This window comes from Typopeltis vanoorti, chromosome 5 (genome assembly GCF_054136105.1).
Source record: "Typopeltis vanoorti isolate ZY-2024b chromosome 5, IOZ_Tvanoo_1.0, whole genome shotgun sequence".
NCBI classification, from domain to species: Eukaryota; Metazoa; Arthropoda; class Arachnida; order Uropygi; family Thelyphonidae; genus Typopeltis; species Typopeltis vanoorti.
The window spans coordinates 143,441,802-143,468,063 of record NC_143553.1 but is presented as its reverse complement, the minus strand read 5'-3'; the positions used below and the strand labels follow the sequence as shown (position 1 = coordinate 143,468,063).

At 34.6% G+C, this 26,262-nt stretch overlaps 1 protein-coding gene across 1 annotated transcript in view; it reads right to left on the bottom strand.

The window, feature by feature from the left end:
- LOC150106895 (WD repeat-containing protein 48) overlaps positions 1 to 26,262 on the bottom strand; it is a 216,875-nt gene that overhangs the window by 128,956 nt on the left and 61,657 nt on the right. Inside the window, exon 9 of the mRNA XM_090392799.1 lies at positions 11,944 to 12,009. Within this exon, the coding sequence (XP_090248925.1) occupies positions 11,944 to 12,009 (66 nt within the window). The remainder of the gene's footprint in view (positions 1 to 11,943; positions 12,010 to 26,262) is intronic.

The following is a 26,262-nucleotide window of genomic DNA, read 5'->3' as shown; positions in this document are numbered from 1 at the left end:
GCATTTATTTCTAATCTAATCAAGAATGTCTCTTTTCTAAAAAGTATTCAATAAATAATTATTGTAACATTTATTCTGTTTTAACATTTCACAGGAATGCCTGAAACAGATGGCCATGAGTTTATAGTAATTTTTATCCCTTCGAACATCAACATATTTTAAATTCATCTGTACAATAGATAATTCTAGAATGTATAGATACTGGCCTGACCAAACATGGTAAAATCTTTACTCTGTAGTTTTCTTTAGAATTCATCAAGGTGAAAAATTAACCTATTTTAATCACTAATTCAAATTAACTTACACATTACACTCGGAGGATAATTGCAATGCTGAAACAAACCTTGACATGTAAAAATAAGTCATTTTGTCTCTTTACAAGGTCTTGATAAGAATTCACTTGGACTATTGCACAGTGGTCTAGTCTCCTGGTTTCCGTGATGATTCTGACAGTGGAGAGTACAAAGGAGTGTGTTAAAAATGATATCAGGATTGTGGAAACTGATTATGAAGATAGATTGAGAATTTGTAGACTTGCAAACACCAGAAAACAGGAGAAAGATGGCTGATATGATTGAGACTTACAAACTTATGAAAGGATTATACAAGATACTAATAAATGGAATTTTTCATTTTTATGTGGGGAAAGGATGAGAGGGAATCCTTGGAAGTTGAGAATGAATGCCATCTAGAAGGGGTAAGAGCTATTTTTTTCTCTCATAAAGTGATGCATGAATGAATTCAAGAACAGGTATGACAGCTGGTGTGGGTAATATGTGGTCTCACTCAATGAGTCCCTGACACCCTGGAGTTCTCTCTTAATAATGATAATCATAACATTAAGCATTTGTTGAAAAATTCTGATGCTTAAAAAAAATAAAAAAGCCATCATAATTTTCAATAATATCTCTTGTACTTCATATACGTAGGGAAAAAAATTATCCAAAATCATTCAACAAAACTCAATATTATAACTGAATTCAAGCATATTTACTGAATATGTATCCTTGATGCAAAGAAAAGTAACTGAATATGTTGAACCTGAATACTTGTTCTGAAATGAAGAAACCTAGGTCATCATCCTACATTATTCAACAGACAACCAAAATATAATTCTGTGAATCCTGCAATTTAATAAGAACTTCATAAATATGTTATTATTATCATCAGTCTTCCATCAGAAGGCTTAAATCCATATAGGGTTGCAATGGCAAAAACTCAAATTGTATTTTTTTTTTTTTTTCAAAGTAAACCATACCTATGTAAGCTGTTAGCCTATAATACACCAGGTTGGGGGTTAGATAATCTGAAACACTGCTCTGGAAACCAATCATGGAACATTTCTCAAGCCACCCTGGGCCTTTACTAACAAATCAAGTGTCCAATAAAAATGCTATGCATTTGAATCTGGTGCAGTTCAAATGTACAGCAAGTTGGTTTGAGCAGATATACAAGATACTTGGCCAACTAGATCGTTGACTATGTCTGAATGCATACGTATGAATTACCCAAATTCATATTTATACCTTTACAGTACAATCTAACCACCATTAAATGTTTTAAAGTTGATTTTATGTTTGTGAGAAGAAACAAGAGCATTGACTTATCTCCATATCCTTAGCCCAAGACAAACTAAATCAGTGATAAAAATTATGTTTACCAAGATAAAAGATATGAATGGCAATGTTAGATTGAAAGAAAAATGAAAGGACTGATAATTTTGGAAGGTATGAATGGTTTGAAAAAATGACAAGTACAGAATGAGAAAGAATATGAAAGCGTTACTAAAAGAAGTGGAAAGAGAAAAGTGAGATAGTGAAGACAAAGTCTGGTGTTGCAGTATGATAGAAGTAACCTGAGAACTTTTACAGCAAATAAGTGAATGCACAAGATATGCAGGAATGTATATTTTGTTGCTATAGAGTGAAATTGATTGATGAAAGGACTTACCCTATCTGATCAAAAATAACTAGACATCTCTTCATAGTAGTGGATGATAATATAGCTATATACGTCATAACTATAGCTCAAACAGGTACAAAAGGAAGTGCATGATTTTGCAATGGACAAATAAACTTCACCAAACCAGTTTTGTATCAGTTGGTACAGAACATTCAGGCAGGTAGCATTCTCCTGGCATCCATCAAACTAAGACTTCTCCATCAGACTGCCATTTCATGGACAAATATTAACAGTAAAATAGGCTATACTGAAGAGCTCAATGACACGGCACTATCATAGGATAATGCCTATGCAGAAACTCAGTTCAGGAAATTTATGCCGATGCAAATGCCATAGTCAACTGTAAATTATGTTATTGCAAGTGGAAATTCCTATGAGCAACAACAAGCACTATCACAACTTGATAGGCCACATGAATTACAGAGTGAGGCTACTAAAATGTGTGGTGCAAAAAAATTACCTGTCCTCTGTTGAAACATGCTATTGAGTTCCAAAATGCAAGCAACAGTAGCACCACAACTATTCACTGGAAACTGAAGAACATGAGTTTTTATGACTACATAGCCAGACATAAGATAAGCCTAACATCAGGTGTTGTAAAGCTCACAGCCACTGGTCTCTGGAAACGTTCTCTGGCATGATGAATCAGGCTTCACAATCTTGCAGTCTAATGGAGAAGTCTTAGTTTGGTGGATGCCAGGAGAACGCTACCTGCCTGAATGTTCTGTATCAACTGATACAGAACTTTGGTTTGGTGAAGTTTAGCAACAGTTCAGTGAAGGTCTTTTCATGTATCAACATAACAATTCTCATCATCTACAAATTGAGACCTGTATGGATATGGTTTTATGAGATGAGTGCTGAAGAACTAGACTGGCATGCACAAAGCCCTGATCTCAACCCCCAGCAAACATCTGTGGGATGAAATGGAACACCAACTATGAACCCAGCTAAATTGCCTGACATCAGTGACCAATCTCACTAATGCTCTTTTGGAAGACTAGAAAGAAATTACTGCAGCAACATACTGAAATCCATGGAAAGCCTTCTCAAAAGATCGAAGATGTATTATAGCAGCAAAAATGGACCAACCTCATACCAATGCCTTTCATATTAGAGTGAGAGTTGGGATGAGCAGATGTCTGGATATTTTTGACCAGATAAAATGAAATCCACTTATATGGATCTAAAGTCAGGTATCTGGAGCAAGCATTGGCCAGTGAGAGAACAAATGTGAAAACTAGAATTATTAAGGTGAAAACAAGTGAACATGTGGGCAGGCTTCCATGAAGCCAGTGTGAGAATGAGCAAAAATGCTGAAATGGTTGAAATGTATTTCCTCAGATCTCAATCTGAAGAGGATAGTCATTAAAAGATGCAAGAATAGCTGTAGGTCCAAGGGAATATTGCACCTCAAATATACCAATGCCAGAAACCTCAGAAATAAGATTCTGGCACTGTATAGTTTGATTTGGCCAACAATTGCAGATATTAATGAGACTTAGTTGACAGAGAAGGATTATGATTATAGGGATAGAATATTCATAAGTAATACCTCCTTCCATCATGTTCTGTCTGGAATGGGGAAAAAGAAGCTAGATAGAATGCATTGTCAAATTAGCTCAATAAGCATAGAGTGAGTTGATATTATGAAAGACATCAACTATGTAGACAGACTTGAAAGGAGGAAGGAACATATGGGTGAAGAAATGAAATTTATGCAGTTACTGTAAGATAATTACTAAAATAGCACATGGAGCTGCAAAAATTCCATTCCATTATGTGCTCTTTCTTCCTTCCCTGTGTCCACACAGTTGAAGTCCTCCATAATGATCACTTACCCAGTGCTCACTGAGTTAATTTGGATACATTCCATCTATACCTTCCTTTATCCTAGTCATAGTACAGAATGGGAGGAGGTATCCCCCCCCCCCTCAATCCTGTTCTTTGCTTCTTTAAAATAACAGTATCCCTTACATTTTATCCCTGTAACTATATCTTTCCTCTATCAACCAAGGATTTGAGTGTGCTAGATTTGGTGATATGATACTATCTAAGGACTAATCCATAACCATAGCAATCTCTTTACATCCAAATGAGGAGACTGATCATGGGGTCTTGACCTGAGAGGTGGTTAAGCAAGCAGAATTTTCTGTTAAAGGAATACAGTATGTAAAACTAAAAAGCTGTGATTACGACAAACGCAGGAAATAGCTCACAGAAGTGCTATGAAGAAACTGCAAGAGAAGGGTGTTTGTTAGCAGTGCGTGAAAATTGTTTAAGAGTGCTTGGGGCAAGTAGTAGCAGACTGCATACCAAGAAGATAAATTACGTGGAAGTTAAATGTATTTTTTTCTGTTTCCACCCACATAAGGTTGTAAACCTATAACTACATCAGTACTGAGGAAAGGCTTTTTTTTTTTTTAATCATTTCTATTATTTTATTTACATAGTCCAGAACCAATGCTCTAGAGACCAAACATGGAACTTTAAGCCACTTCAGGCTTCTAATAATGGGGAGCAATCATTAAGTAGGAGTTACAAAAAAAGCAATATTGTGGAAGGAATATAAGGAAAATGTGATGAACAACCTCACAAATATTATAAAGTACAGGAAAGAAAGGTAACCAGTATGGAAAACACAGGCTAGTAAATTAAAGTATAAAAGGAAATTAGATGAGCACAGTAAAGGAATTCCTAAAGCATTCTCTCACTACATGACAAGTAAAAAGAAAAGAATTATTATGGAAGGATAATTGTAATGAGCAGATATAGCAAGAAAGTGATAAAAATCAGAAGAAATAGTTGAATTACTAAGTGATAATTTTGTAAAAGTGAAAGTAGTTTAGTAATAAACAATTTTCATCAAATTTGTTTATTACAAATTTGATGTTTTAAGGATACTTGTGACATAAAGAAATAATATAAGCATGTAAACACAAGAAAGATATTTAATTAACCAAATATTTCGGTCTGGAAATAGCAGACCATCTTCAGTGGCACTACAAGAACAGTTTTTAAAAAAATACAAGGTGGAACACTAACAATAGATCATTTAAAAATAGAACAAGCTGCGTGATGTTACATCACTAATATAACAGATATAACATCACGCGGCTTGTTCTATTATTAGTATTCCACCTTGTATTTTTTTAAAAACTGTTCTTGTAGTGCCACTGAAGATGGTCTGCTATTTCCAGACCGAAATATTTGGTTAATTAAATATCTTTCGTGTTTACGTGCTTATATTATTCTGTTTATTACAAATTTAACAACTTCAGATCAGGTCGTTTAATTTACTCCCAGCACTGGCTCCAAGATAGTAGTAGTAAATCACAAGCCAGTCAATATTTTAAGAGCAGTGATTAAAGTATTCTAAAAGTTGCTTAGGAATGGAGGAGATAGGAATACAATATTATACAAAAGGAAGCATGGATTTATAGCTTTTTTTTTTGCTGGAAATGAATGTAAATTCTAATTGACAAGAAATGCTATTGCTTTCATCCTTATTTTAATCAAGCATGAGCAAACAAGTTTGCATAAAACATCTTCATGACTAAGCTACACATATAAAGCAGGGGATGGAATCATGTTGGAGGCTTAATGGATTGTATACAGCACTCAGAAAGGACCTTTCTGAGTGCTGTATACAATCCATTAAGCCTCCAACATATGTCCTCACAGCACTTAAGCCTCTACACACAGGGGGTGGAATGTAAATTATACTTGACAAGAAAAACAAAAAAGCAGCTGCAAAAAAGTTTTGTACATATGAAACATACTGCTTTACAGAAGTAACTTGGTTAGAAAGATTTTTTGCATGCAAACTTTTTTTTTTCCCTCACACAGAGAAACTAAGGATGACTACTCTGTAAACTGGAGTAATTAGATGGATATGAAGCTAGTAACATGGATGAGAAGTTGGCTGTCAGACCTAACATGGTAGAGCAAAATTAAGGAGAAAGCAAGTGATTAGTGATGTCATAAGTGTGTATGTGTGTGCGCATGTATTTTGTGCTTGGAATCCTGCTGTTTATTTTGTGCATTAGCGATATTTGGGATTTGAGGGGAATATTCAACAATTTGTTGATGATAAACTGGAGGATGCAATAGTAAATAAAGATGATGCAGAAATCCTAGAGAATGATTTGAATAGAGTAATGGGCAATGGATAATGGTTACCAGTTTAGTGCAACCCAGTGTAAGGTTACACATTTTGGGCTGAAAATACTTCCAGCTGCGTATTACACTGATAGAATTACACCACACAAAATTAATGAGGCTAGGAATTAGGATGTGGGTGAGCAAGGAGTTGAAGTTTAAAGGACATGCTAAATGTAGACAAAAGTGAACAAACTGTTTTGTGTACTTTTACACTTGGCTGTTGAAAACTCTGACAAGTAGGAATAAGGAAGTTATTTTCACTCTTTAAAAGAGTTTGACACATCACACCTGAACTACTGTACTCAGATCTGGTAACCTAGATATTTGGTGGAGATGAGAAGTGGTAGAAAGGATTCAGTAGCAAGTGACCAAAATGATAGAAAATATGAGTTTTATAAAATTTGAATGACAGTCAGAAAAGAGGAGATTTCATAGAAATATAAGTTACTATGCGAGTTTTACAGGGATAGAAGGCAATAATGTCTCTAGAAGTTGAAGAGTGCAGTTAGCAAGGATGGGAGGACATGATTTTTTTTTTCTTGAAGAATGACAAGTGAATGGAGTTACTAGACAGTTGTGAGTACATTGTCAGTGAATGAGTTTAAGGAGAGGCATTGTGTGAATAATGGTTAGTGAGAGCTTCCATAATGAGTCTTAGGACCCCAAGGAGATGTCCAGATAATAATAATTTATTTACTTTTTTAATGTGCACCCACAAAAAAAAAAGGTTGTAAACATACAGTACATTACTATTAGTACTGTGGGGTTAATGGTTTGATAATTCAGAAATCCTCATCTAGACTTTTGCAAGCCACTCCAGGAACCCAAATAAACAAGGTGCAAGGCTCACATCAAGTATAACGAAATTCATCTATCACCTAAAAGGCATTCATAAACATCAGGCTAGCGGAAGGATTCAAACTTGTAGTCCTGGTTAGGTTTTAATATAATTTTTTATTTAATAAAATAAAAATATAAATTGACATATATAAAGTTAGAGTTAAAGATCGGTACTATCAACGTAAGAAGCCTGAATGGCAAAGAAATGGAGCTAGCTGAGGAATTAGATAAGTACCAGATTGACATAATAGGGATGATGTCATTGTTGATAGTGATGTTTTCTCCCTGGTGCAGGACACCAGAGTGTACAGAGGATTTGAAATTGGAAGAGATCACTATTTAGTCTAGAGCAGGATAAAATTGAATTTAATATTGAAAAGAATAACATGTAAGAAAGTTTTAAAGCGAATAAAAGTTGAGCAGCTCTCAGATGTGAACTGTAGACTAAAATACACAAAGATTATTGAAGAAAAAATGAAAGAGTTTGAGAACAGGAATCAAACTTTGGAGATTCAGTGGCAAACTCTGAAGAAAACATTGATTCTGCCCGAGAGGCATGTGGTGAGGTTGTCTGTAAGGATAAAAAAAATCAGAACTCCCTGGTGGACACAGGAAGTTAAAGAGGCAGTGAAGGAAAAGAAGAAAGCATATCAAAAGTTCCTGTCAAATAAGTCAGCTTGTGCTCTTAGAGAATATAGAGACAAATGCAAGAATGCTAAACACTGTGCAAAACTAGCTAAACAAAAGTCATGGGAGGACTTTGGCAAGAATATAGAAAATAAATATCAAGAAGGTGGCAAAATATTCTGGAGGTTGTTGAAGAAGCTTAAGAATGGAGGAAAAAGTGCTGTAAAAGGAATTAGAGATGATAAAGGTGACATGAAAACAGGAGAAAAAGATATCCATGAAGTATGGAGTAATTACTTTGAAAAACTGCTAAATGAAACAAGCAGTGATGACAGCACAGTGATAAAAAACACTGACCAGGCATGCAGTCAGGAATACATATCCATACTTGGAGTAGAAAAAGCCATCAAAGGCTTGAAATGTGGAAAGGCAGCAGGAGTAGATGATATTCGACCAGAAATGCTGAAGTATGGTGGTATAAGAGTCTTACAGTGGCTGCACTGCATAGTTCAGAAAGCCTGGACAGAGGGACGAATTCCCGATGATTGGAGTAGAGCTCTCATAGTACCCATATATAAAAAGCGAAATAAAACTGAATGTGAGAATTACAGAACTTTTTCCCTACTGAGTGTTCCTGGCAAGATCTATGCAAGTATACTTGAGAAACGGTTGAGAAGAATTGTGGAAGAAAAGCTTGGTGAAGAACAAGCTGGATTCAGGCCAAATAGAGGCTGTCAGGATCAGATTTTCACTTTACGACAAATAGTCGAGAAAGCATGGGAATATAACAAAGATCTGTATTTAAGTTTTGTCGATTTGAAAAAGGCATATGACAAGGTGCCAAGAGAGAAGCTATTCAATACGCTATAGTTATATGGTGTCAATGGGGCATTATATCAAGCAATACTTAGTCTTTATTTGAGTTGTAAGTCAGCAGTTAGAATTGAAGGAAGTACAGGAAGATGGTTTAATGTTAAATCTGGTGTGAGACAAGGATGTACATTATCCCCTCTGTTATTCATTATCTATATGGATCACATTATGAAGGAAAGTGGTATTAAACATGTTATCAAAATTGGAGATGTTAATGTCAGCTCTTTGCTTTATGCAGACGATGTTATACTTCTAAATAAATCTGCTACAAGTCTGCAAGATTCTCTAACTAAGTTGAATAGCTGTTGTAATAGATATGGTATGAAGGTCAGCAATAAAAAGACAAAGACAATGAAAATAGGCAGAATCATTGAAAATGTCAACTTTGTTGTGAATGGAGAACCTGTGGAACAAGTAAAACATTTCAGCTACTTAGCACAATTTTAGTGAAGATGGTAAATTCAATATAGAAATAGACAACAGAATCAGCAAAGTTGGTATGGTAGGAAGTCATTTGAATAAATTCATATGGAATAAGAGAGAAATTAGTCGGAACACTAAATTAGCTGTATACAAGACAGTGTTCAAACCAGTTTTAACTTATGGATTGAGAGCTGGGTCAGAAGTAAAACACTTGACCAAAGACTAGAGACTGCAGATATGAGAGTCCTAAGGAAGATTAGAGGCTTGAACAGATGACATCAATGGCAATATCATATTAAAAACGAGGATATTAGGAAAGAACTTGACATTGTCAGCATCCAGGAATGTGTTAGCAGAGCTAATTTCAGGTGGTATGGTCACTTAAACAGAATGGGCGAGGAAAGATTAGCAAAACAAGTGTTCTCTGCCAGGTTGGCAGCAAAACGACCCAGAGGAAGACCAAGATATAGGTGGATTGATACGGTACAAAGTGCTTTAGACGATAGAAATATAAGATCTGATAATGTTGGAGTCTTGATAAGTAACAGACTGATTTGGAGGAAAATTGTAGATAGGAAATTAATAATGATGTAATTTTTTTCATGTAGTACTATCATATCCTGTACACCCCTTGAGGGTACATGGCAGGAATTTGATGATGATGATGATATATAAAGTTACAAACCATTGTGTAAAACATACAGCTGCATTAGCAGATGTATGTTTTGCACAATGTTTTGTAGTATGCTGTATGTTTTGCAACCTCTATCTGTAGTCAGATATAATAAAGAATTAAATAAAAATGCACTTAAATTATCAGTTAACCAAAAGATTAGAATAAAAAAGTTTAATTTCTTAAGTTATGGATGAACTTGCAGTCCTGATTGGAAAGTGGACATACTGTCCACTTTTGCCAACCAAATCACAGCCAGTTAGATAATTTTTATATATATTAATTTTTAATTAACTTATTATCTATATGATCAAAAGCTTTTTGTTTTCCACTCTAGCATTCATTCAAATTTTACTTAGTATCCATTTAATCATGCATATTATAACAATAAGTTTTAAAAGAGGTATGCCGTGAGTAACTTATCAATACAAAATTAATAACGGAAAAAACTCACGTACAAAGATTATTTAATAGTATAATTTTCGTCTGTGCTCGTCCTAATCTTTCTTACTCTGAGTTTAAAGCATTGAAATCACTGAAGAATAACAATAATTTAATTATTACAAAAGCTGATAAGGGGAAGGCTGTAGTGATTCAAGATAGGAAGGAATATGAGAGAAAAATGTCTCTTTTATTTCGCGACTGTTCAACTTGTAGGCCTCTTACATCGGATCCTACCCGGAGTCAATTGAAGAGACTTAATTCTCTTATCATGTATCTACATGGAATGAAGATCAAAAGAAAAAAATTTAAAACTTTCTTCGGTCGTCCACCTAGATTGTATGGTCTTCCAAAAGTTCATAAACCAAGCACTCCATTAAGACCAGTCATAGATTGTATAGGTTGCCCCACTTACAAAATCTCAAAATTTTTATCAAATTTACTCTCCTCTTCAACTAGAAGAACTGATACTTATATAAAAAAATACTTTGGATTTCAAAAATAAAATTTCATATCTTCACTTGGACGTTTCTGATATCATGATCAGTTTAGATGTTGTTTCTTTATTTACAAATGTGCCTCTTTCGGGAAGCATGGAATTACTATAACAGGACAGTATAAACGTATTGATTTTGTAATAAATTCTGGTAATTTTTCCTTTAAAAATAAGTTGTATCAACAAATTGAAGGAACAGTAATGGGTAATCTTCTTTCTCCTGCTATCTCCAATTTCTTTATGGAACATTTTGAACAACGTATCTTTGACAACATTTCTCCCAGACCTACTCATTGGTTCAGATATGTCAATGACATTTTTGCTGTATGGAATGGCTCTTCAGATGAACTTCAACAATTTCTCACTAAGTTAAATGCATTTCATCCTGGGATCAAGTTTACCCTAGAAGTAGAATCAAATAAGCAGTTAGCCTTTTTAGATCTTCTAATTCTTCACCAACCAGATGGTAACCTACATTTCTCAGTTTATAGAAAGAAGACTCATACAGGCCATTATACCCATGCGGAATCTTATCACAATCCCAGTCAAAAGGCAGGAACTATTAAAACACTGGTTCATCAGGCCCACTCCTTTTGTTCTTCAGACGATCTTTTACAGAAAGAACTACAATATATAACTTCTTCCTTTCTATCTAATGGTTATAAGAATTGTTTCATTAAAAGAACTTTGAGTAGTTTTAATATGTCTTCCTCTTCAAACACAGAAGAAATAACGTGCATTACTATCTCTTATGTACAAGGCATCAGTGAACGTATAGCAAAAGTTTTAAAACCACTGAATTTTTTGTTGCCTTTCGACCATTCAGAAAAATCTCCACCTTTCTCACTTCTCCTAAGGACAAGCTTCCACATCTTAATCATCCAGGTGTCTACCAGATTCCGTGCTCTTGTGGATTATCTTATTTCGGACAAATGGGAAGATCTGCCTCTATTCGGCTAGAAGAACACCAATCTTATATTGAATACTTTAAACCTGAAAAGTCTGGACTTGCAGAACATGCCATCTTCACTAGACATAGAGTTCATTGGAGAAAGACAAGAGTTCTTCACAAAAGTCAGTTTCTCATGGAATGCCTTTATAAAGAAACATGTGACACTCTACTTCATTCTCCTAACTTAAACAGATCCAACGGCTTATGTCTATCCCCTTTATGGGAGATAGTACTTTATAATTCAGCTAATCTTTCCTAACTTTTTATTGTATTGATTTTTTTATTTTTTATTTTTAGGAAAGTTATTGACCTTTTTAGTTATCTTACACCAGCTACTTAGGTGGTGCTTTTTGGAATTCAGTTGTTTAATTTGAGCTTAATGTACTGAAGATACCTGTGACACACAGGCGAAAATTATACTATTGAATAATCTTTGTACGCGAGTTTTTTCTGTTATTAATTTTGTATCGATATTTTAACAATGTTCCTTACCCAATTTTTTATACATGAGTCTGTGGTTGCAACCCAAAGTGATGAATGATCTGGAGTAAGAATCATCTATAAGAGAACAAAGTATCATAATTTAATAAAATAAAAATATAAATTGACATATATAAAGTTACAAACCATTGTGTAAAACGTACAGCTGCATTAGCAGATGTATGTTTTGCACAATTTTTGCAGTATGCTGTATGTTTTGCAACCTATCTGTAGTCAGATATAAAAAAAATTATAAAAATGCACTTAAATTATCAGTTAACCAAAAGATTAAAATAAAAAAGTTTAATTTCTTAAGTAAGAGCTGTTAAATCTATTCATTTCATCAGGTAGATACAGTAATTTTTAGTCAATGAAAATTGCTGCATTACTCTTCAATCAATCGTAAGTTCAGGAGTAGACAATGAAAGTTAAATTTTCTTTTCCATCGTTTCACTTTTTTTTTTGTAGACAAAATAATTTGAGATTATAATAATCACTCCTTTCTAGCTTGATGGGATTTAATGAAATTTGACATTTATGATTACTTAATATGTTATTTCAACTGGATCATTTTAATAACAAAATTAACAAAACAGAATTATCTTCACAGTACACCTGTTGTGATGATGAACTGTCACTAATCATCTGCAATCATTTCCTAACTTATTTCACTGTTTCCATGCACTTTGCATATTATCTTCAACTACTATTAGTGACTTTATAAGAACATAAGCATAAAATGTTAATTTATTTAGTGATAAGTGTTTTTCCTTACTCATTCTACAAAAAATTCAACATAGCTATCCAGTCTAACAAACTAATCTTCTTGTTCTATGTAGTTTACTATAGCGAGTTATTAATTATACAGTACTCCATGGAGTCAAACGACTCATCTAGGGAGCTGCAACACTACCCATTAACACAATATCTATCATATAACTTAAACACAATATCTACCATAAACTTATTCACTGTTGGGGTGCTCACAGCTACTGGCATTCCATTCCATCATCACTCAAAGAGTAAAGAATCTAGTCTGCAAACCCTTATTAGCCACACTCTTAGACAACTTCCAAGTGTGACTCCTTGTTTTCCCCTTACTCCCCATGTAGTGAAAATTTTCTTGTGTCAATCTTATAGAATCCCTTTAGTAACTTAAGTTCCTATCATATCCCCTCTCCTCTGCCTGTCAGCTAAACTCTGCAACCCACACGTCTTTAATCTATCCTCATAGGGTATGACAACCCACAGTAGCCAACATCTGGCTGAATCATGGCCTTATAAAGAGGAATAAAAATCTCCCTATCTTTACTTGTCAATGTGTTCTTCAGCATCAAAGTAATCTTCTAAGCAAGAGCTTCCCAAACTGTGGACCGCAGCCCCGTTGGGGGCCGTAAGTTTGGTTGAGGGGACTGTGAAATAATGAAAACAAATTTAAAATGTTTTAAGACTAAGTAGATTTTTTTTTTTTATCTTAAAAGAAACGTATTTAATTTTTATTATTATTTCTTTTTTGTTCTTATATTTTAATGGAAAAAAATCGCACTTGGTGTTGGTTCACAAATTTTGATTCTTGTGTATTTCGACGCTTAATGAATATTAGTAAATGTATGTTTATTCATACAAGTTTCATTTGAAAAGTATAAGAAGCACAAAAGCATATAAGAAACAAAAAAGATTACAAACGCAAAATCTTGAATATAAATTGTATTGAATATAAATGCAATAAATATTATAATATATGTCTGTATTACTCATGGGGGTGCTTAAGAGTCAAAGCTGTATAACTGAGAGGAGACCTCCACATAGCCTTTAAAGATATGCGGAGAACCGACCAGGGCCTCTGACCTAACGTCCAATCCTCACTTTCTTGTGGTGCACCCTGTCGGGTATTTACCTGGATACTGAACGAACGAGGATTGGCTGGCAATTTGGGATTTAGCCAACCAAATTATATTCTTATTGGCTTAAACCAATATACAAAATGATGGTACAACACGACAAAATTTCATGCTGCCTGGGGTGTTGCTTGGTTAAACAAGGCCCCTGGTGTTTTCGTCAGGGACCAGGGTGAACAGCCAAAAGTCAGCTACTGGAAAGTCTGAAATATGAATTTTTTTGGGTTGTGCTTTCTAATCTGAAAGCACACCCCAACTCAACATCACCAGAGTTAAAGATCGGTACTAACAACATAAGAAGCCTGAATGGCAAAGAAATGGAGCTAGCTGAGGAATTAGATAAGTACCAGATCGACATAATAGGGGTGACAAACAAAAAACTGGTGAGATCTTTCTGAGCAATAAATACAAAATGTTATATTCAGGAAATGACAATCAAGGAAAAGAAGGCGTAGCCATAGTATTCAACACAAAATCCGAGGCTAATCTTCTTGAATGGCAGGCAGTCTCAAGTAGAGTGATGTGGGCAAATATCAGAATGGGGAATCGGACAATGAGACTATTTGCGCCTATGGTCCCACAGTAGGTTCTACTAAGATAGAAGTGGAGGAACTTTTTGATGCTTTAGACCAAGGGTGTTCAACCCGTTGATCGCGGATCTATTTTTGGTCGATCTCTTGTATATTCCTCCTTACTTACAAATTTAATTAAAACTGGAAACATAATATTTTATTTATCATTATTTTTAATTTGCTTTAAGCGTATTGCTGTTGTTTATTTATTTTTCATTAAAATTGTCAAATCAGTAATTTTCTTATAAGTCTGGGTAAATGAATTAATTTGGATCAGTGGAAGTCAAACAGTGAGCCAAGTGAATACGATTATAAGCAAAGTGTAAAAACTCAATTGTAGCTTAAATATTAAATATTCCAAAGCACATTACATCAATTTTTTACTCTTATTTAAAAGAATTTATTCGTGAAATATAATTAGTTGACGAAGAAATAAATTCAAGATTTAAAGATTTTAATAAAACTAAAATGATTGTATCTTTTTAAATTATACATTTTTGGTCGTTTTATAATAGAAATAAAATTTTATTAATACAGACCAGTATTTTACAATAAAAACATTTATTCAAACCTACCAGTTTTGCCAGCAAACTGTCTGGCTTTTTCAAGGCATTACAGAGATATGAAAGTTAGTAAATGCAAATTAAAAGGAACATAAAAAATGTTGTAAACCAAACTAGTATCTATGGTTACACGTTTCGCGTGACAGAGATGACTTATTGTTCTTATTCATTATCACGCATGCATGTTTGTTGTAGACTTGTAATGTGATTACTGGCTAGCTGTAGTTCAGATTGATTGAGAGAGAGGATCAAGTTTTTCCATGAACTGTTTATAATTGCACCCTGATTTCTGTTGAGGTTTCCACCAGTTATTAGTACTATTATGGCTTCCTTAAATACATGATGCCTGTAGTCGTCATCGAGATATGGCATGGAGCTGTTTTGCCAATCTATCGTGTGGTTAGAAGTGCAGAAATGATGTGCTAAGTCGGAAGAGATGTTTCTGTTGTGGTTTACATCACCAACATGTTCTTTTTGTCTAATTTCTAAACTTCGTGAAGTTTGTCCGATGTAGGCAAGACCACAGGAGCAGGGAATGTAATATACTCCTGGATATTTGTAGAACGGAACTTTATCTTTTGGAGATCCTAAAACTTGTCTGATGTTGGTGGTTGGTTTGAAGACCACTCTGATGTTGGTGGTTGGTTTGAAGACCACTCTGATGTTGTGGGCTCTTAGTATTCTTGCTATTTGATAAGAAATTGACTTGATGAAAGGTATCACTACAGTAGAAATGTGCTGACGGTGGGATTCTTCTTGTCTGGGGTTGTCATTGTATAGATATTTTTTGATGATGTTTTGAGGATATCCATTTTGTGATAATGTGTTGGCTATTAGTGAGAGTGCATTCTGTGTATCCTCCTCTTCTGATATAAACTTTTTGGCTCTATGTTTCAACATATGGATAATACTCAGTTTGTGTGACTTGTGATGGTTTGAAGTATAGTGAAGATATCTTCCAGTATCTGTGGGCTTTCTGTAAATGGATAATTTGACACTGTTAGGTTGTTTTTTTTATCAAGATATCTAAAAAATGCAGTTAGTTGTTGTTTTCTACTTCCAGAGTGAATTTTATCTTGCTATGTATTGAGTTGATTTTATCCACAAACGATTTTAGGTTGTCTAAGCTGTCTTGCCATACGATGAATATATCATCCACATATCTCCACCATGTAGATGGGCTCGGAGAGATTGCAGAGAGAATTTCTTTTTCAAGTTTTTCCATGAAAAGGTCTGCACAAGATGGTGATAGCGGGCTTTCCATTGCTAGGCCTTCTAATTGTTGGTATATGGTGTTGTTAACCTTGAAGAAATTAGATTGAAGGCAGTGTCTAAACATCTGTGTGATGTCTAGAGGAAAGAAGTCTTGGATGATGTTTATTACCTCTTCTACTGGAACATTGGTGAAAAGGGATACAACATCTGGGCTGGCTAGCATGTCAGTTGGTGCAATCTTAATGGCTTGGAGTTTATTTACAAAATGTTGACTATTCTTGATATAGGATTCTGTTGATCTTATTTTATTATTTAATAAGTTTGCAAGATGCTTTGCCAAAAGGTAGGTTGGTGATGATCTTCCATCAACTATTGGACGGAGAGGTAGATCCTGTTTATGTATTTTAGGTGCCCCATATAGTCTTGGAGTGATAGGATGTGAGGGTTTTAGTGTTCTCTTCACTTCTTCTGGCCAATTGTTACAATTTCTGATTAGTTGGTTTGTTTCATTATGATTTTTTATTGTGGGGTCTCTGTCTAGGATTTTATAAGTTGAGGTGTCTGATAGTAATACGTTTAACTTATCATAATAATCTTTATGAGTTGAGGATAACTGTAGAATTTCCTTTATCAGCTTTTGTAATAATGATATCGTTATTTTTCTTCAAGTTGAGAATTGCCTTTCTATCATAAGGAGACGTGTTGAGAACAGGTTGTTTGGCTTTGGCTAGGATTATTGTACTTTTGAATCTAATAGTGTCGGCAACGTTTTTTGGTAGTGGATATAGGCCTTTTTCAATTCCATACATAAAATCCATTTTAGGAATGTGTTTGGGCGTAATCGCGAAATTAAAACCTTTTTTAAGAATACCAGATTCATTTTTTGTGAGGGCTATGATTTGACAAATTGAAAATCACTTTGTCATCCGGGAGGTTGTTTTGTGTTCGATATTTTTTCTTGTAAAGTTCATTGAATTTCCTAATTTGGTTGTCCTTATAAAGTTTTTTCATAACTGCGTTGTATCATTTGATCTAATTGATTCCATATGGTGTATTCTATGTTGTTGGAAATTTCATCAAAGAACTTGCGTCAATTAATATCACTTTTATTAAGTTCGTATCTCGTGTGTTGGATCCTTTCTCTAACAAGCACCAATGAAGTGTACAGATAAATTTTTTTAGCTGATATAGAGTTGATATGACCCCTGACTATAAGGAACTTAGGAATGATGGAGAATTCCCTGCAACGTTTAAGGAACGTTAAGTGGTTCAAAAGTTTGGCCTTTCTGCATTTTTCTCTTTCCATGCACCGAACTTTGTGTTTCATTAAACTATTTAAATTATACATTTTTGGTTGTTTTATAATAGAAATATAATTTTATTAATACAGACCAGTATTTTACAATAAAATCATTTATTCAAACCTACCAGTTTCGCCAGCAAACTGTCTGGCTTTTTCAAGGCATTACGGAGATATGAAAGTTAGTAAATGCAAATTAAAAGGAACATAAAAAACGTTGTAAACCAAACTAGTATCTATGGTTACACGTTTCGCGTGACATAGATGACATTGTTCTTATTCATTATCACGCATGCGTGTTTGTTGTAGACTTGTAATGTGATTACTGGCTAGCTGTAGTTCAGATTGATTGATTGAGAGAGAGGATCAAGTTTTTCCACGAACTGTTTAAAATTGCACCCTGATTTCTGTTGAGGTTTCCGCCGGTTATTAGTACTATTGTGGCTTCCTTAAATACACGATGCCTGTAGTCGTCATCGAGATATGGCATGGAGCTGTTAAACAATTAGAAGGCCTAGCAATGGGAAGCCCACTATCACCATCTTGTGCAGACCTTTTCATGGAAAAACTTGAAAAAGAAATTCTTTCCGCAATCTCTCCGAGACCATCTACTTGAAAAAGCCAGACAGTTTGCTGGCGAAACTGGTAGGTTTGAATAAATGTTTTTATTGTAAAATACTGGTCTGTATTAATAAAATTGTATTTTGATTGTATCTTTTATCAATAATCCATTTCAAGAAAACTTGAACATCGCAGAAATTTCAAATAAAAGTAGTAGGCTGTTTGATATAAACCAAGCTGAAGTAGAACTTGAGATAATAAACATTGAGAATAGTTTACATTTAAAATCAATAAACAATGAAGTCATTTGGAAGTATGCACATGAAAAATAATATTAACTGATATTGCGCGAAAAATTCTGTCATGTTTTGGATCGACATACTTGTCAGAATCCGCTTTTTCAAATATGACTGTCATAAAAAATCAATTAAGAAACCAAATTACAAATGATCATTTGGATGATTGTCTGTGATTGGACACTTCTTCATATCAACTTGACTATGAAAATATTGAGAGCTCAAAACAATGCCAAATTTCACATTACTTTTTTTTTTTTTTTAATCAACCAGCATTTCCTGTAACTTGTGAATTTGTAATCAATCTGTTGTTTTTTCTAACTTTGGTTTTCCAAAATAGAGAAATATTTTCTTCCAATATATAATTTTTTTGTTGTATTAAAATAATTAAAAGTGATAAATAAATTTTTAAATACACAAATAAAGTTTTTAAGTTGTGCATTTTTTTTAGTTGTTTATTTGTGCATAATCAGATATCAGGATGGGGGAATGTGATCTATATAAGAGAGTAGATTGCCGAATAACTTTTTACAGAAAGTTAGAGTGTAAAAAAAAGGTTGAACACCACTGCTTTAGACAAAGCAACTGACACAATGAAAAAGGAAAAGTTGGTCCTTGTTGGGGATCTAAATAGCAGAGTAGGAAATGATTGTCAGACATACAAAAATATTTTGGAAAAATTTGGGGAAAAGAGCAAAGCTAATAATAATGAAAAATACATGTTGGATTTCTGCTCAGGACATGGACTGGTTATTACTAACACCATGTTCCAACATAAAAATGTGCACAAATTCACATGGAGAGAAGAGGCAAGGAATAAGAGAAGTTCATCACTATCAGCAATAACATTGACTATGTTATTGTTGATAGTGATGTTTTCTCCCTGGTGCAGGACACCAGAGTGTACAGAGGATTTGAAATTGGAAGCGATCACTATTTAGTCTTGAGCAGGATAAAATTGAATTTCATATTGAAAAGAATAATATGTAAGAAATTCTAGTAGCAAGGCTTATACGTTGGTCATACATAACTGGTAATTAGTTTACGGAATTAACAACGCATATAAAGTATATTAATTAAAGATAACTTTAATAAATAACTTCTATATTTCGGCAACGTCACGTTGCCATCTTCAGGAACATAAAGATATGGTATGTGTATGCAGGCACTAACAAAAGCAAATGAGGAAGAAAGCAAGAAACTAATATTGCTCCTAAAGTCCTAATGGTGCCCTCTGGTGGGCTAATTTGGTTGACTTGGCAGTTGGGCTGAAGTTCTCAAAATGTAAGTCTCCCAAATTTAGGGTAGTTTCACGCACCCAAATTTGATGAGGTTAGGAACGTTTTTTAGAGCTGCTGAAGATTCCTTGAATAATCTCTCATATTTAAACTTGCTGCGGTGTATTATTTTTGTTTTCTTCCAGCGAATTCTATGGTGGGTATCTAAGGCATGGTCTGCCAGCCCACAGCGGCTGTACTGGTGAAACCGGATGTAGTCTTTGTGTTCTGAAATCCTGATATTTGTTGTTCTGCCTGTTTGGCCGAAGTAGGACAGTTTGCAGCTTTTTTGGGGGTTATAGCCATTGGCTAAGCAAGTGTTGTGGATGTGGTTTAGTTCAGTAGTTAGGGCCTTGTCATCTGAGCAGATTAATTTTGCCCTGTTATATAGTGTTTTTATAACCCCATATTGTTGTGAGGGGGGGGGGGGATTGCTGGTGAATGTATCTGCCAGTATGGGTGGGTTTTCTGTAAACAGAGAAAACCAAAGATCCATCAAGCTGGCAGGTGATTAAAGTGTCTAGGAAGGGGAGGGTGTTGTTTTCCTCTTTTTCTAAGGTGAACTGGACTCTGGGGTGTTGGTTGTTTAAGTGTGTTAGGAAGGAGTGGAGTGAGTCTGAGGTTAGGAATATGTAAGAAAGTTTTAAAGCAAATAAAAGTTGAGCAGCTCTCAGATGTGAACTGCAGACTAACATACACAAAGATTATTGAAAAAAAAAAAAAATGAAAGAGTTTGAGAACAGGAACCAAACCTTGGAGATTCAATGGCATGCCTTGAAGAAAACCCTGATTGATTCAGCCAGAGAGGCATGTGGTGAGGTTGTCTGCAAGGATAGAAAAATCAGAACTCCAGGTGGAGTTCTGATTTTTCTATCAAAGAAACACTGTCTCTTTAACTTCTGGTGTTCACCAGAAGTTAAAGAGACAGTGAAGGAAAAGAAGAAAGCATATCAAACATTCCTGGCAAATAAGTCAGCTTGTGATCTTAGAGAATACAGAGACAAATGTAAGAAAGCAAAACACTGTGTAAAACTAGCTAAACAAAAGTCATGGGAGGACTTTAGCAAGAATATAGAAAATAAATATCAAGAAGGTGGTAAGATATTGTGGAGGTTGTTGAAGAAGCTTAGAAATGGAGGAAAGAGTGCTGTAAACGGAGTTAGAGATGATAAAAGTGACATGAAAACAGGAGAAAAAGATATCCTTGAAATATGGAGTAATTACTTTGAAAAATTGCTAAATGAAACAAGCAGTGATAGCACAGTGATAAAAAGCATTCGTTAGGCATACAGTCAGGAATACATATCGATACTTGAAGTAGAAAAAGCCAACAAAGGCTTGAAATGTGGAAAGGCAGCAGGAGTAGATGATATTCAACCAGAAATGCTGAAGTATGGTGATATAAAAGTGTTACAGTGGCTGCACTGCATCGTTCAGAAAGCCTGGACAGAGGGACCAATTCCCGATGATTGGAGTAGAGCTCTAATAATACCCATATATAAAAAGGGAAATAAAACTGAATGTGAGAATTACAGAGGTATTTCCCTACCGAGTGTTGCTGGCAAGATCTATGCAAGTATACTTGAGAAACGGTTGAGAAGAATTGTGGAAGAAGAAGCTTGGTGAAAAACAAGCTGGATTCAGGCCAAATAGGGGCTGTCAGGATCAGATTTTCACTTTACGACAAATAGTTGAGAAAAGCATGGGAATATAACAAAGATCTGTATTTAAGTTTTGTCGATCTGGAAAAGGCATATGACAAGGTGCCAAGAGAGAAGCTATTCAATACGTTACAGTTATATGGTGTCGATGGGACATTATATCAGGCAATACTTAGTCTTTATTTGAGTTGTAAGTCAGCAGTTAGAATTGAAGGAAGTACAGGAAGATGGTTTAATGTTAAATCTGGTGTGGGATAAGGATGTACATTATCTACTCTGTTATTCATTATCTATATGGATCACATTATGAAGGAAAGTGTCAGTTCTTTGCTTTATGTGGACGATGTTATACTTCTAAATAAATCCACTACAAGTTTGCAAGATTCCCTGAATAAACTGAATAACTGCTGTAATAGATTTGGTATGAAGGTCAGTGTTAAAAAGACAAAGACAATGAAAACAGGTAGAATGAATCGTTGAAAATGTCAACTGTGTTATGAACGTTGAACCTGTGGAACAAGTAAAACATTTTAGCTACTTAGGTACGATTTTTACTGAAGATGCTAAATTAAATATGGAAATAGACAACAGAATCAACAAAGCTGGTATCGTAGGAAGTCAATTGAATAAATTCATATGGAATAAGAGTGAAATTAGTCTGAACACTAAATTAGCTGTATACAAGACAGTGTTCAAACCAGTTTTAACTTATGGATCTGAGAGCTGGGTCAGAAGTAAAACACTTGTATACAGCTAATTTAGTGTTCCGACTAATTTCACTCTTATAGACCGCAGATATTAGAGTCCTGAGAAAGATTAGAGGCGTGAACAGATTGCATCAATGGCAACATCATATTAAAAACAAGGATATCAGGAAAGAATTTGACATTGTCAGCATCCAGGAATGTGTTAGTAGAGCTAATCTCAGGTGGTATGGTCACTTAAACAGAATGGGCGAGGAAAGATTAGCAAAACATGTGTTCTCTGCCAGGAAGACGACCCAGAGGTAGACCAAGATATAGGTGGATTGATATAGTACAAAGTGTCTTAGACGATAGAAATATAAGATCTGGTAATGTTGGAGTCTTGACAAGTAACAGACTGATTTGGAGGAAAATTGTAGATAGATAGTTAGTAATGATGTAAATTTTTCATGTAGTACTATCATATCCTGTACACCCCTTGAGGGTACATGTCAGGAATTTAATGATGATGTCTGTATTACGATTTTTTTTTTCCGATGGGGTCAGTGAAATATTTTAATTTTTCCAAAGGGGGCCCTTGGCATCCATAAGTTTGGGGAGCACTGTTCTAAGCTATTTTGCCAACTCTTTCAATATGTCCTCTGAAGTTCAAATTTCTCTCCACCATCACCCCCCAGACCCCTAGCCTCAATTTCCTGTACTACTACCATCAGTATGATATGAAGTGTGTAATCATTTCATTCTGATGTGCATTACATTACAGTTTACAACACTGAACTGACAATCATTGTCCTTTGCCGACATAGCCAATTTATTTACATCATCCTGCAAAATATCTATATCAGTTTTATTCAACTATTTTCCTCACCCAGTTTTGCATCATCAGCAAACAGCTGAATATTGCTCCCCCCCCCCCCCCAATCTTCCACTATATCATTAAAGTACATATTAAAGAGTAGTGGTCCTAGTTCAGAGCACTCCATTAGTCACCCTCATTTGCCTTGATTTCATTACCCCATACATTACCTTCTGATGTCTATCAGTCACCCTCATCATGCTACCAACCTCGTATCCATTCCCATTTGCTCCAACTTATGTAATAATTGTCCATGTGGTATTCTGTCAAATGCCTTTGCAAAGTCCAGCAGTATCACAGAGTAGCCATTTTTTTAATCCAATTCTGCTGTTGCCATATCATAAAATGTGAATCTCCCTTTTACAAAGCCACACTGAAGTATTTAAGCATTACATTGCATGACCTGGAAAAGGCTCTTGACTTTGTAGGAGGCTAGACAATAATAATAAAACCATCTGAATTTTCAACAATATTTCGCTTCATTAACAACAAACTTTCTACACAAAATGGAAAAATCTATATATTAATGACAATTTTCTACAAACAAGTTTAAAATGTTCTTTAGCAGCTTTTAAAACAGAAACATTCACTGCACAGTTACATGCTTACTTGATAAAATATATTAGTACGGATATTTATTTTTATTATATCAGTCCATATTATATACATACATAACCTATAAGCACATTAATGCTATGAACCTTCATGATGAGACAGATCAGGCAGTTTAATCAAAGTCCAATTTTGATGAAACATTACCAACAGAACTATGTTCCAAATGATCAATCAAATTTCTAATATGTATCCTCAGGGATGTACAGGATATGATGATAATACTACATGAAAAGTTTCCTTTATTACTAAATTCTTATCGACAGTTTTCCTCAAAATTATGTCTGGAGTCCAACATTGCTAGATCTTGGTCTTCCTTTGGATCTTTTGTTCCTACCATCAAACATCAAATATGCTAATCTTACCTCTACCATTCCATCTGAGTAACCATACCACCTTATATTAGCTCTGCTCACACATTCTTATGCTAACAATGTCAAGTTACTTCCTAATATCTTCATTTTTAAACGATTCTACCACTGATGTCATCTGTTTTCAATCCTCTAATTTTTTTCAGAACTCGTATCTGTGGTCTCTAGTTTCTGATTAAATGCTTTACTTCTAACCCACCTCTCATGTTTATTAGTTAAAATTCGTTTGAACACTATCTTGTATACAGGTACTTTTAGTGTTTTAACTCATAACCATCTTCACTAAAAATTGTACCAAAATAGCTAAAATGATTTATTTACTTGTTCTATAAGTTCATATATTCAGGATCCAGCTAATATTTTCAGAGTTCATGCCTATGTTGAATATCTGTCTTTTTGTTGATTAACTGTGTAACAAATTTGGCATTTATTCAGCAGTTAATCAATTTAGTCAAAAAATCCTGAAAACTTGTACTGGATTTACTTAAAAGTATAACCTCTACAGAATAAAGTAAATAGCTAAGATATTATGCTTCCAGGTAGCTTAAATCAAAGCTCAATTTTTGATGAATTTTGAAAATTTTGATAACAAAATCAGAGATCACTAATTTTGTTATCAGGTTTAATGCCACTTTCTTTCATAATGTGATATACACAGATAACGATTAACAACTGAGATAATGTACACCCTTGCCTTATATCTTAATAAAGCTTAATGGTATAACTAACATCAAGAGGAAAAAATACATTTATTAAATCATTTATTTATTAAAACTTAAGTCATTTATTATTTAAAAAAAAATTGTAGATTTCTACAATTCTTTGGTTTAGTGCTGCATGCCATTACAGTTATCATGATGATACTGGATAGAAAACCAGCAAAATATTAGTGAGTTTAATTAATGTATTTTTTCCTCTTGGTGTTAGTTATACCATTAAGCATTATTATGGATAATGAACAACAGCTAAGCCTTTCTTTACATGTATCTTATACCTGATTTAAGATAATTGTAGGATGTACAGAAGCATGGCTTCTGTACATCCTTCAATTCTAACTGCTGATTTACAATTTAAATATAGACTATATATTATTTGATTTTGAACAGTTTTTCACTTGACACCTTACAATAATATGCATTTTCCAAATCAAAAACAAACACAAATCCATGTTCGGATTTGTATGGAATATCAGAAATAAAGGGGCTGAGTTTGTAGCATTTGGTTGAATCAGTATGCCCACAAATAATTGGCATAAGTGAAACTTGGTATGCAGAAACAAAAAGGAAAGCCACCAACAGAGAGAATTGGAAGGACATGGTTCTGCACCCTCTCAGAGGAAGCTACATGAAGAAGAAGAAACTTGGTTGACTGAGGATGATATACCATCAGGACTTGAAATGGTAGGATAGAGAATTTTCTGAAAAGATAAAAAGATGAAGAGAGGAGGGGAAGTATTGTTAATGGGAGCAAAGGAAATTGTGTCCTTCAAAAGTCGAAGTGGAAAACAGTAGTACGTGTGAAGATTTTGAAGCTGTTTGGTGTGAAGTTGAGATCAATACAATAGTATATCTAACAGGATGCTGTTATAGGCCAGGGAATGTGGAGAGTAGAGTCTCCATAGCTCAGTCAATATAGGCAAAGCCCTTTGGTTAGAAAGACCTGAGTTCGATTCCTGTCTATGACATGAGGAACCTTTATCTGGTTCAACCAGTCCTAAAGGGGATGGATGGGGGAAATGGGGAAGGGAATCCCACACAACAAACAAACAATGTGGAGAATATTGATTATGAAATGTTTAGACAAGGAGAGTGAATTTGTTGAGTTTCTGCAGGATAGCTATCTAAAGCAGCATGTGATGGAAGCAACGCGAGGTTTATCAGTGTTAGATTTGGCGATATCCTCACAGGATGTGGTTGTGAATGAGGTATTAATACTGCCTCCAGTTGGTGAAAGTAATCATGAGGTATTAGTTTGGAAGGTAGTCAAACAGGAAAAAGTAGTTATCAAGAAAGTCTATATGTGAAACTATAAGGCGGGTGAGTATCAGTAGCTCTGTAGTCAACTAGCATCAATACATTGGGTTGATGAATTGTGTAGAAAAGATGTTGACAGTGCATGGAAATGATAAGGTAATATCTGACACAAGCAATGCATAGGAGTGAGATGGATGAATGGTGAAATCAAGCAAGCAGCGTTACAAAAGAAGTTGCTATGGAAGAAGTGCAAGATTGTTCACAGTGAACAGATGCATGAAGAATATGAATTGCAGGCCAAAAAAGTGACAAACATGGCTAGAAAAGAAAAGTAGAACATGAAAGGAGATTGGCCAGCCAGGTCAAAGCTAATCCAAGGGATTTTTTCTGCATGTGGCAAGCAAGAGGAAAATTAATTCTGGCAAGTTGATGATGATGGATAGTTAACGTAGCAGAGTAATCATAGCAAATG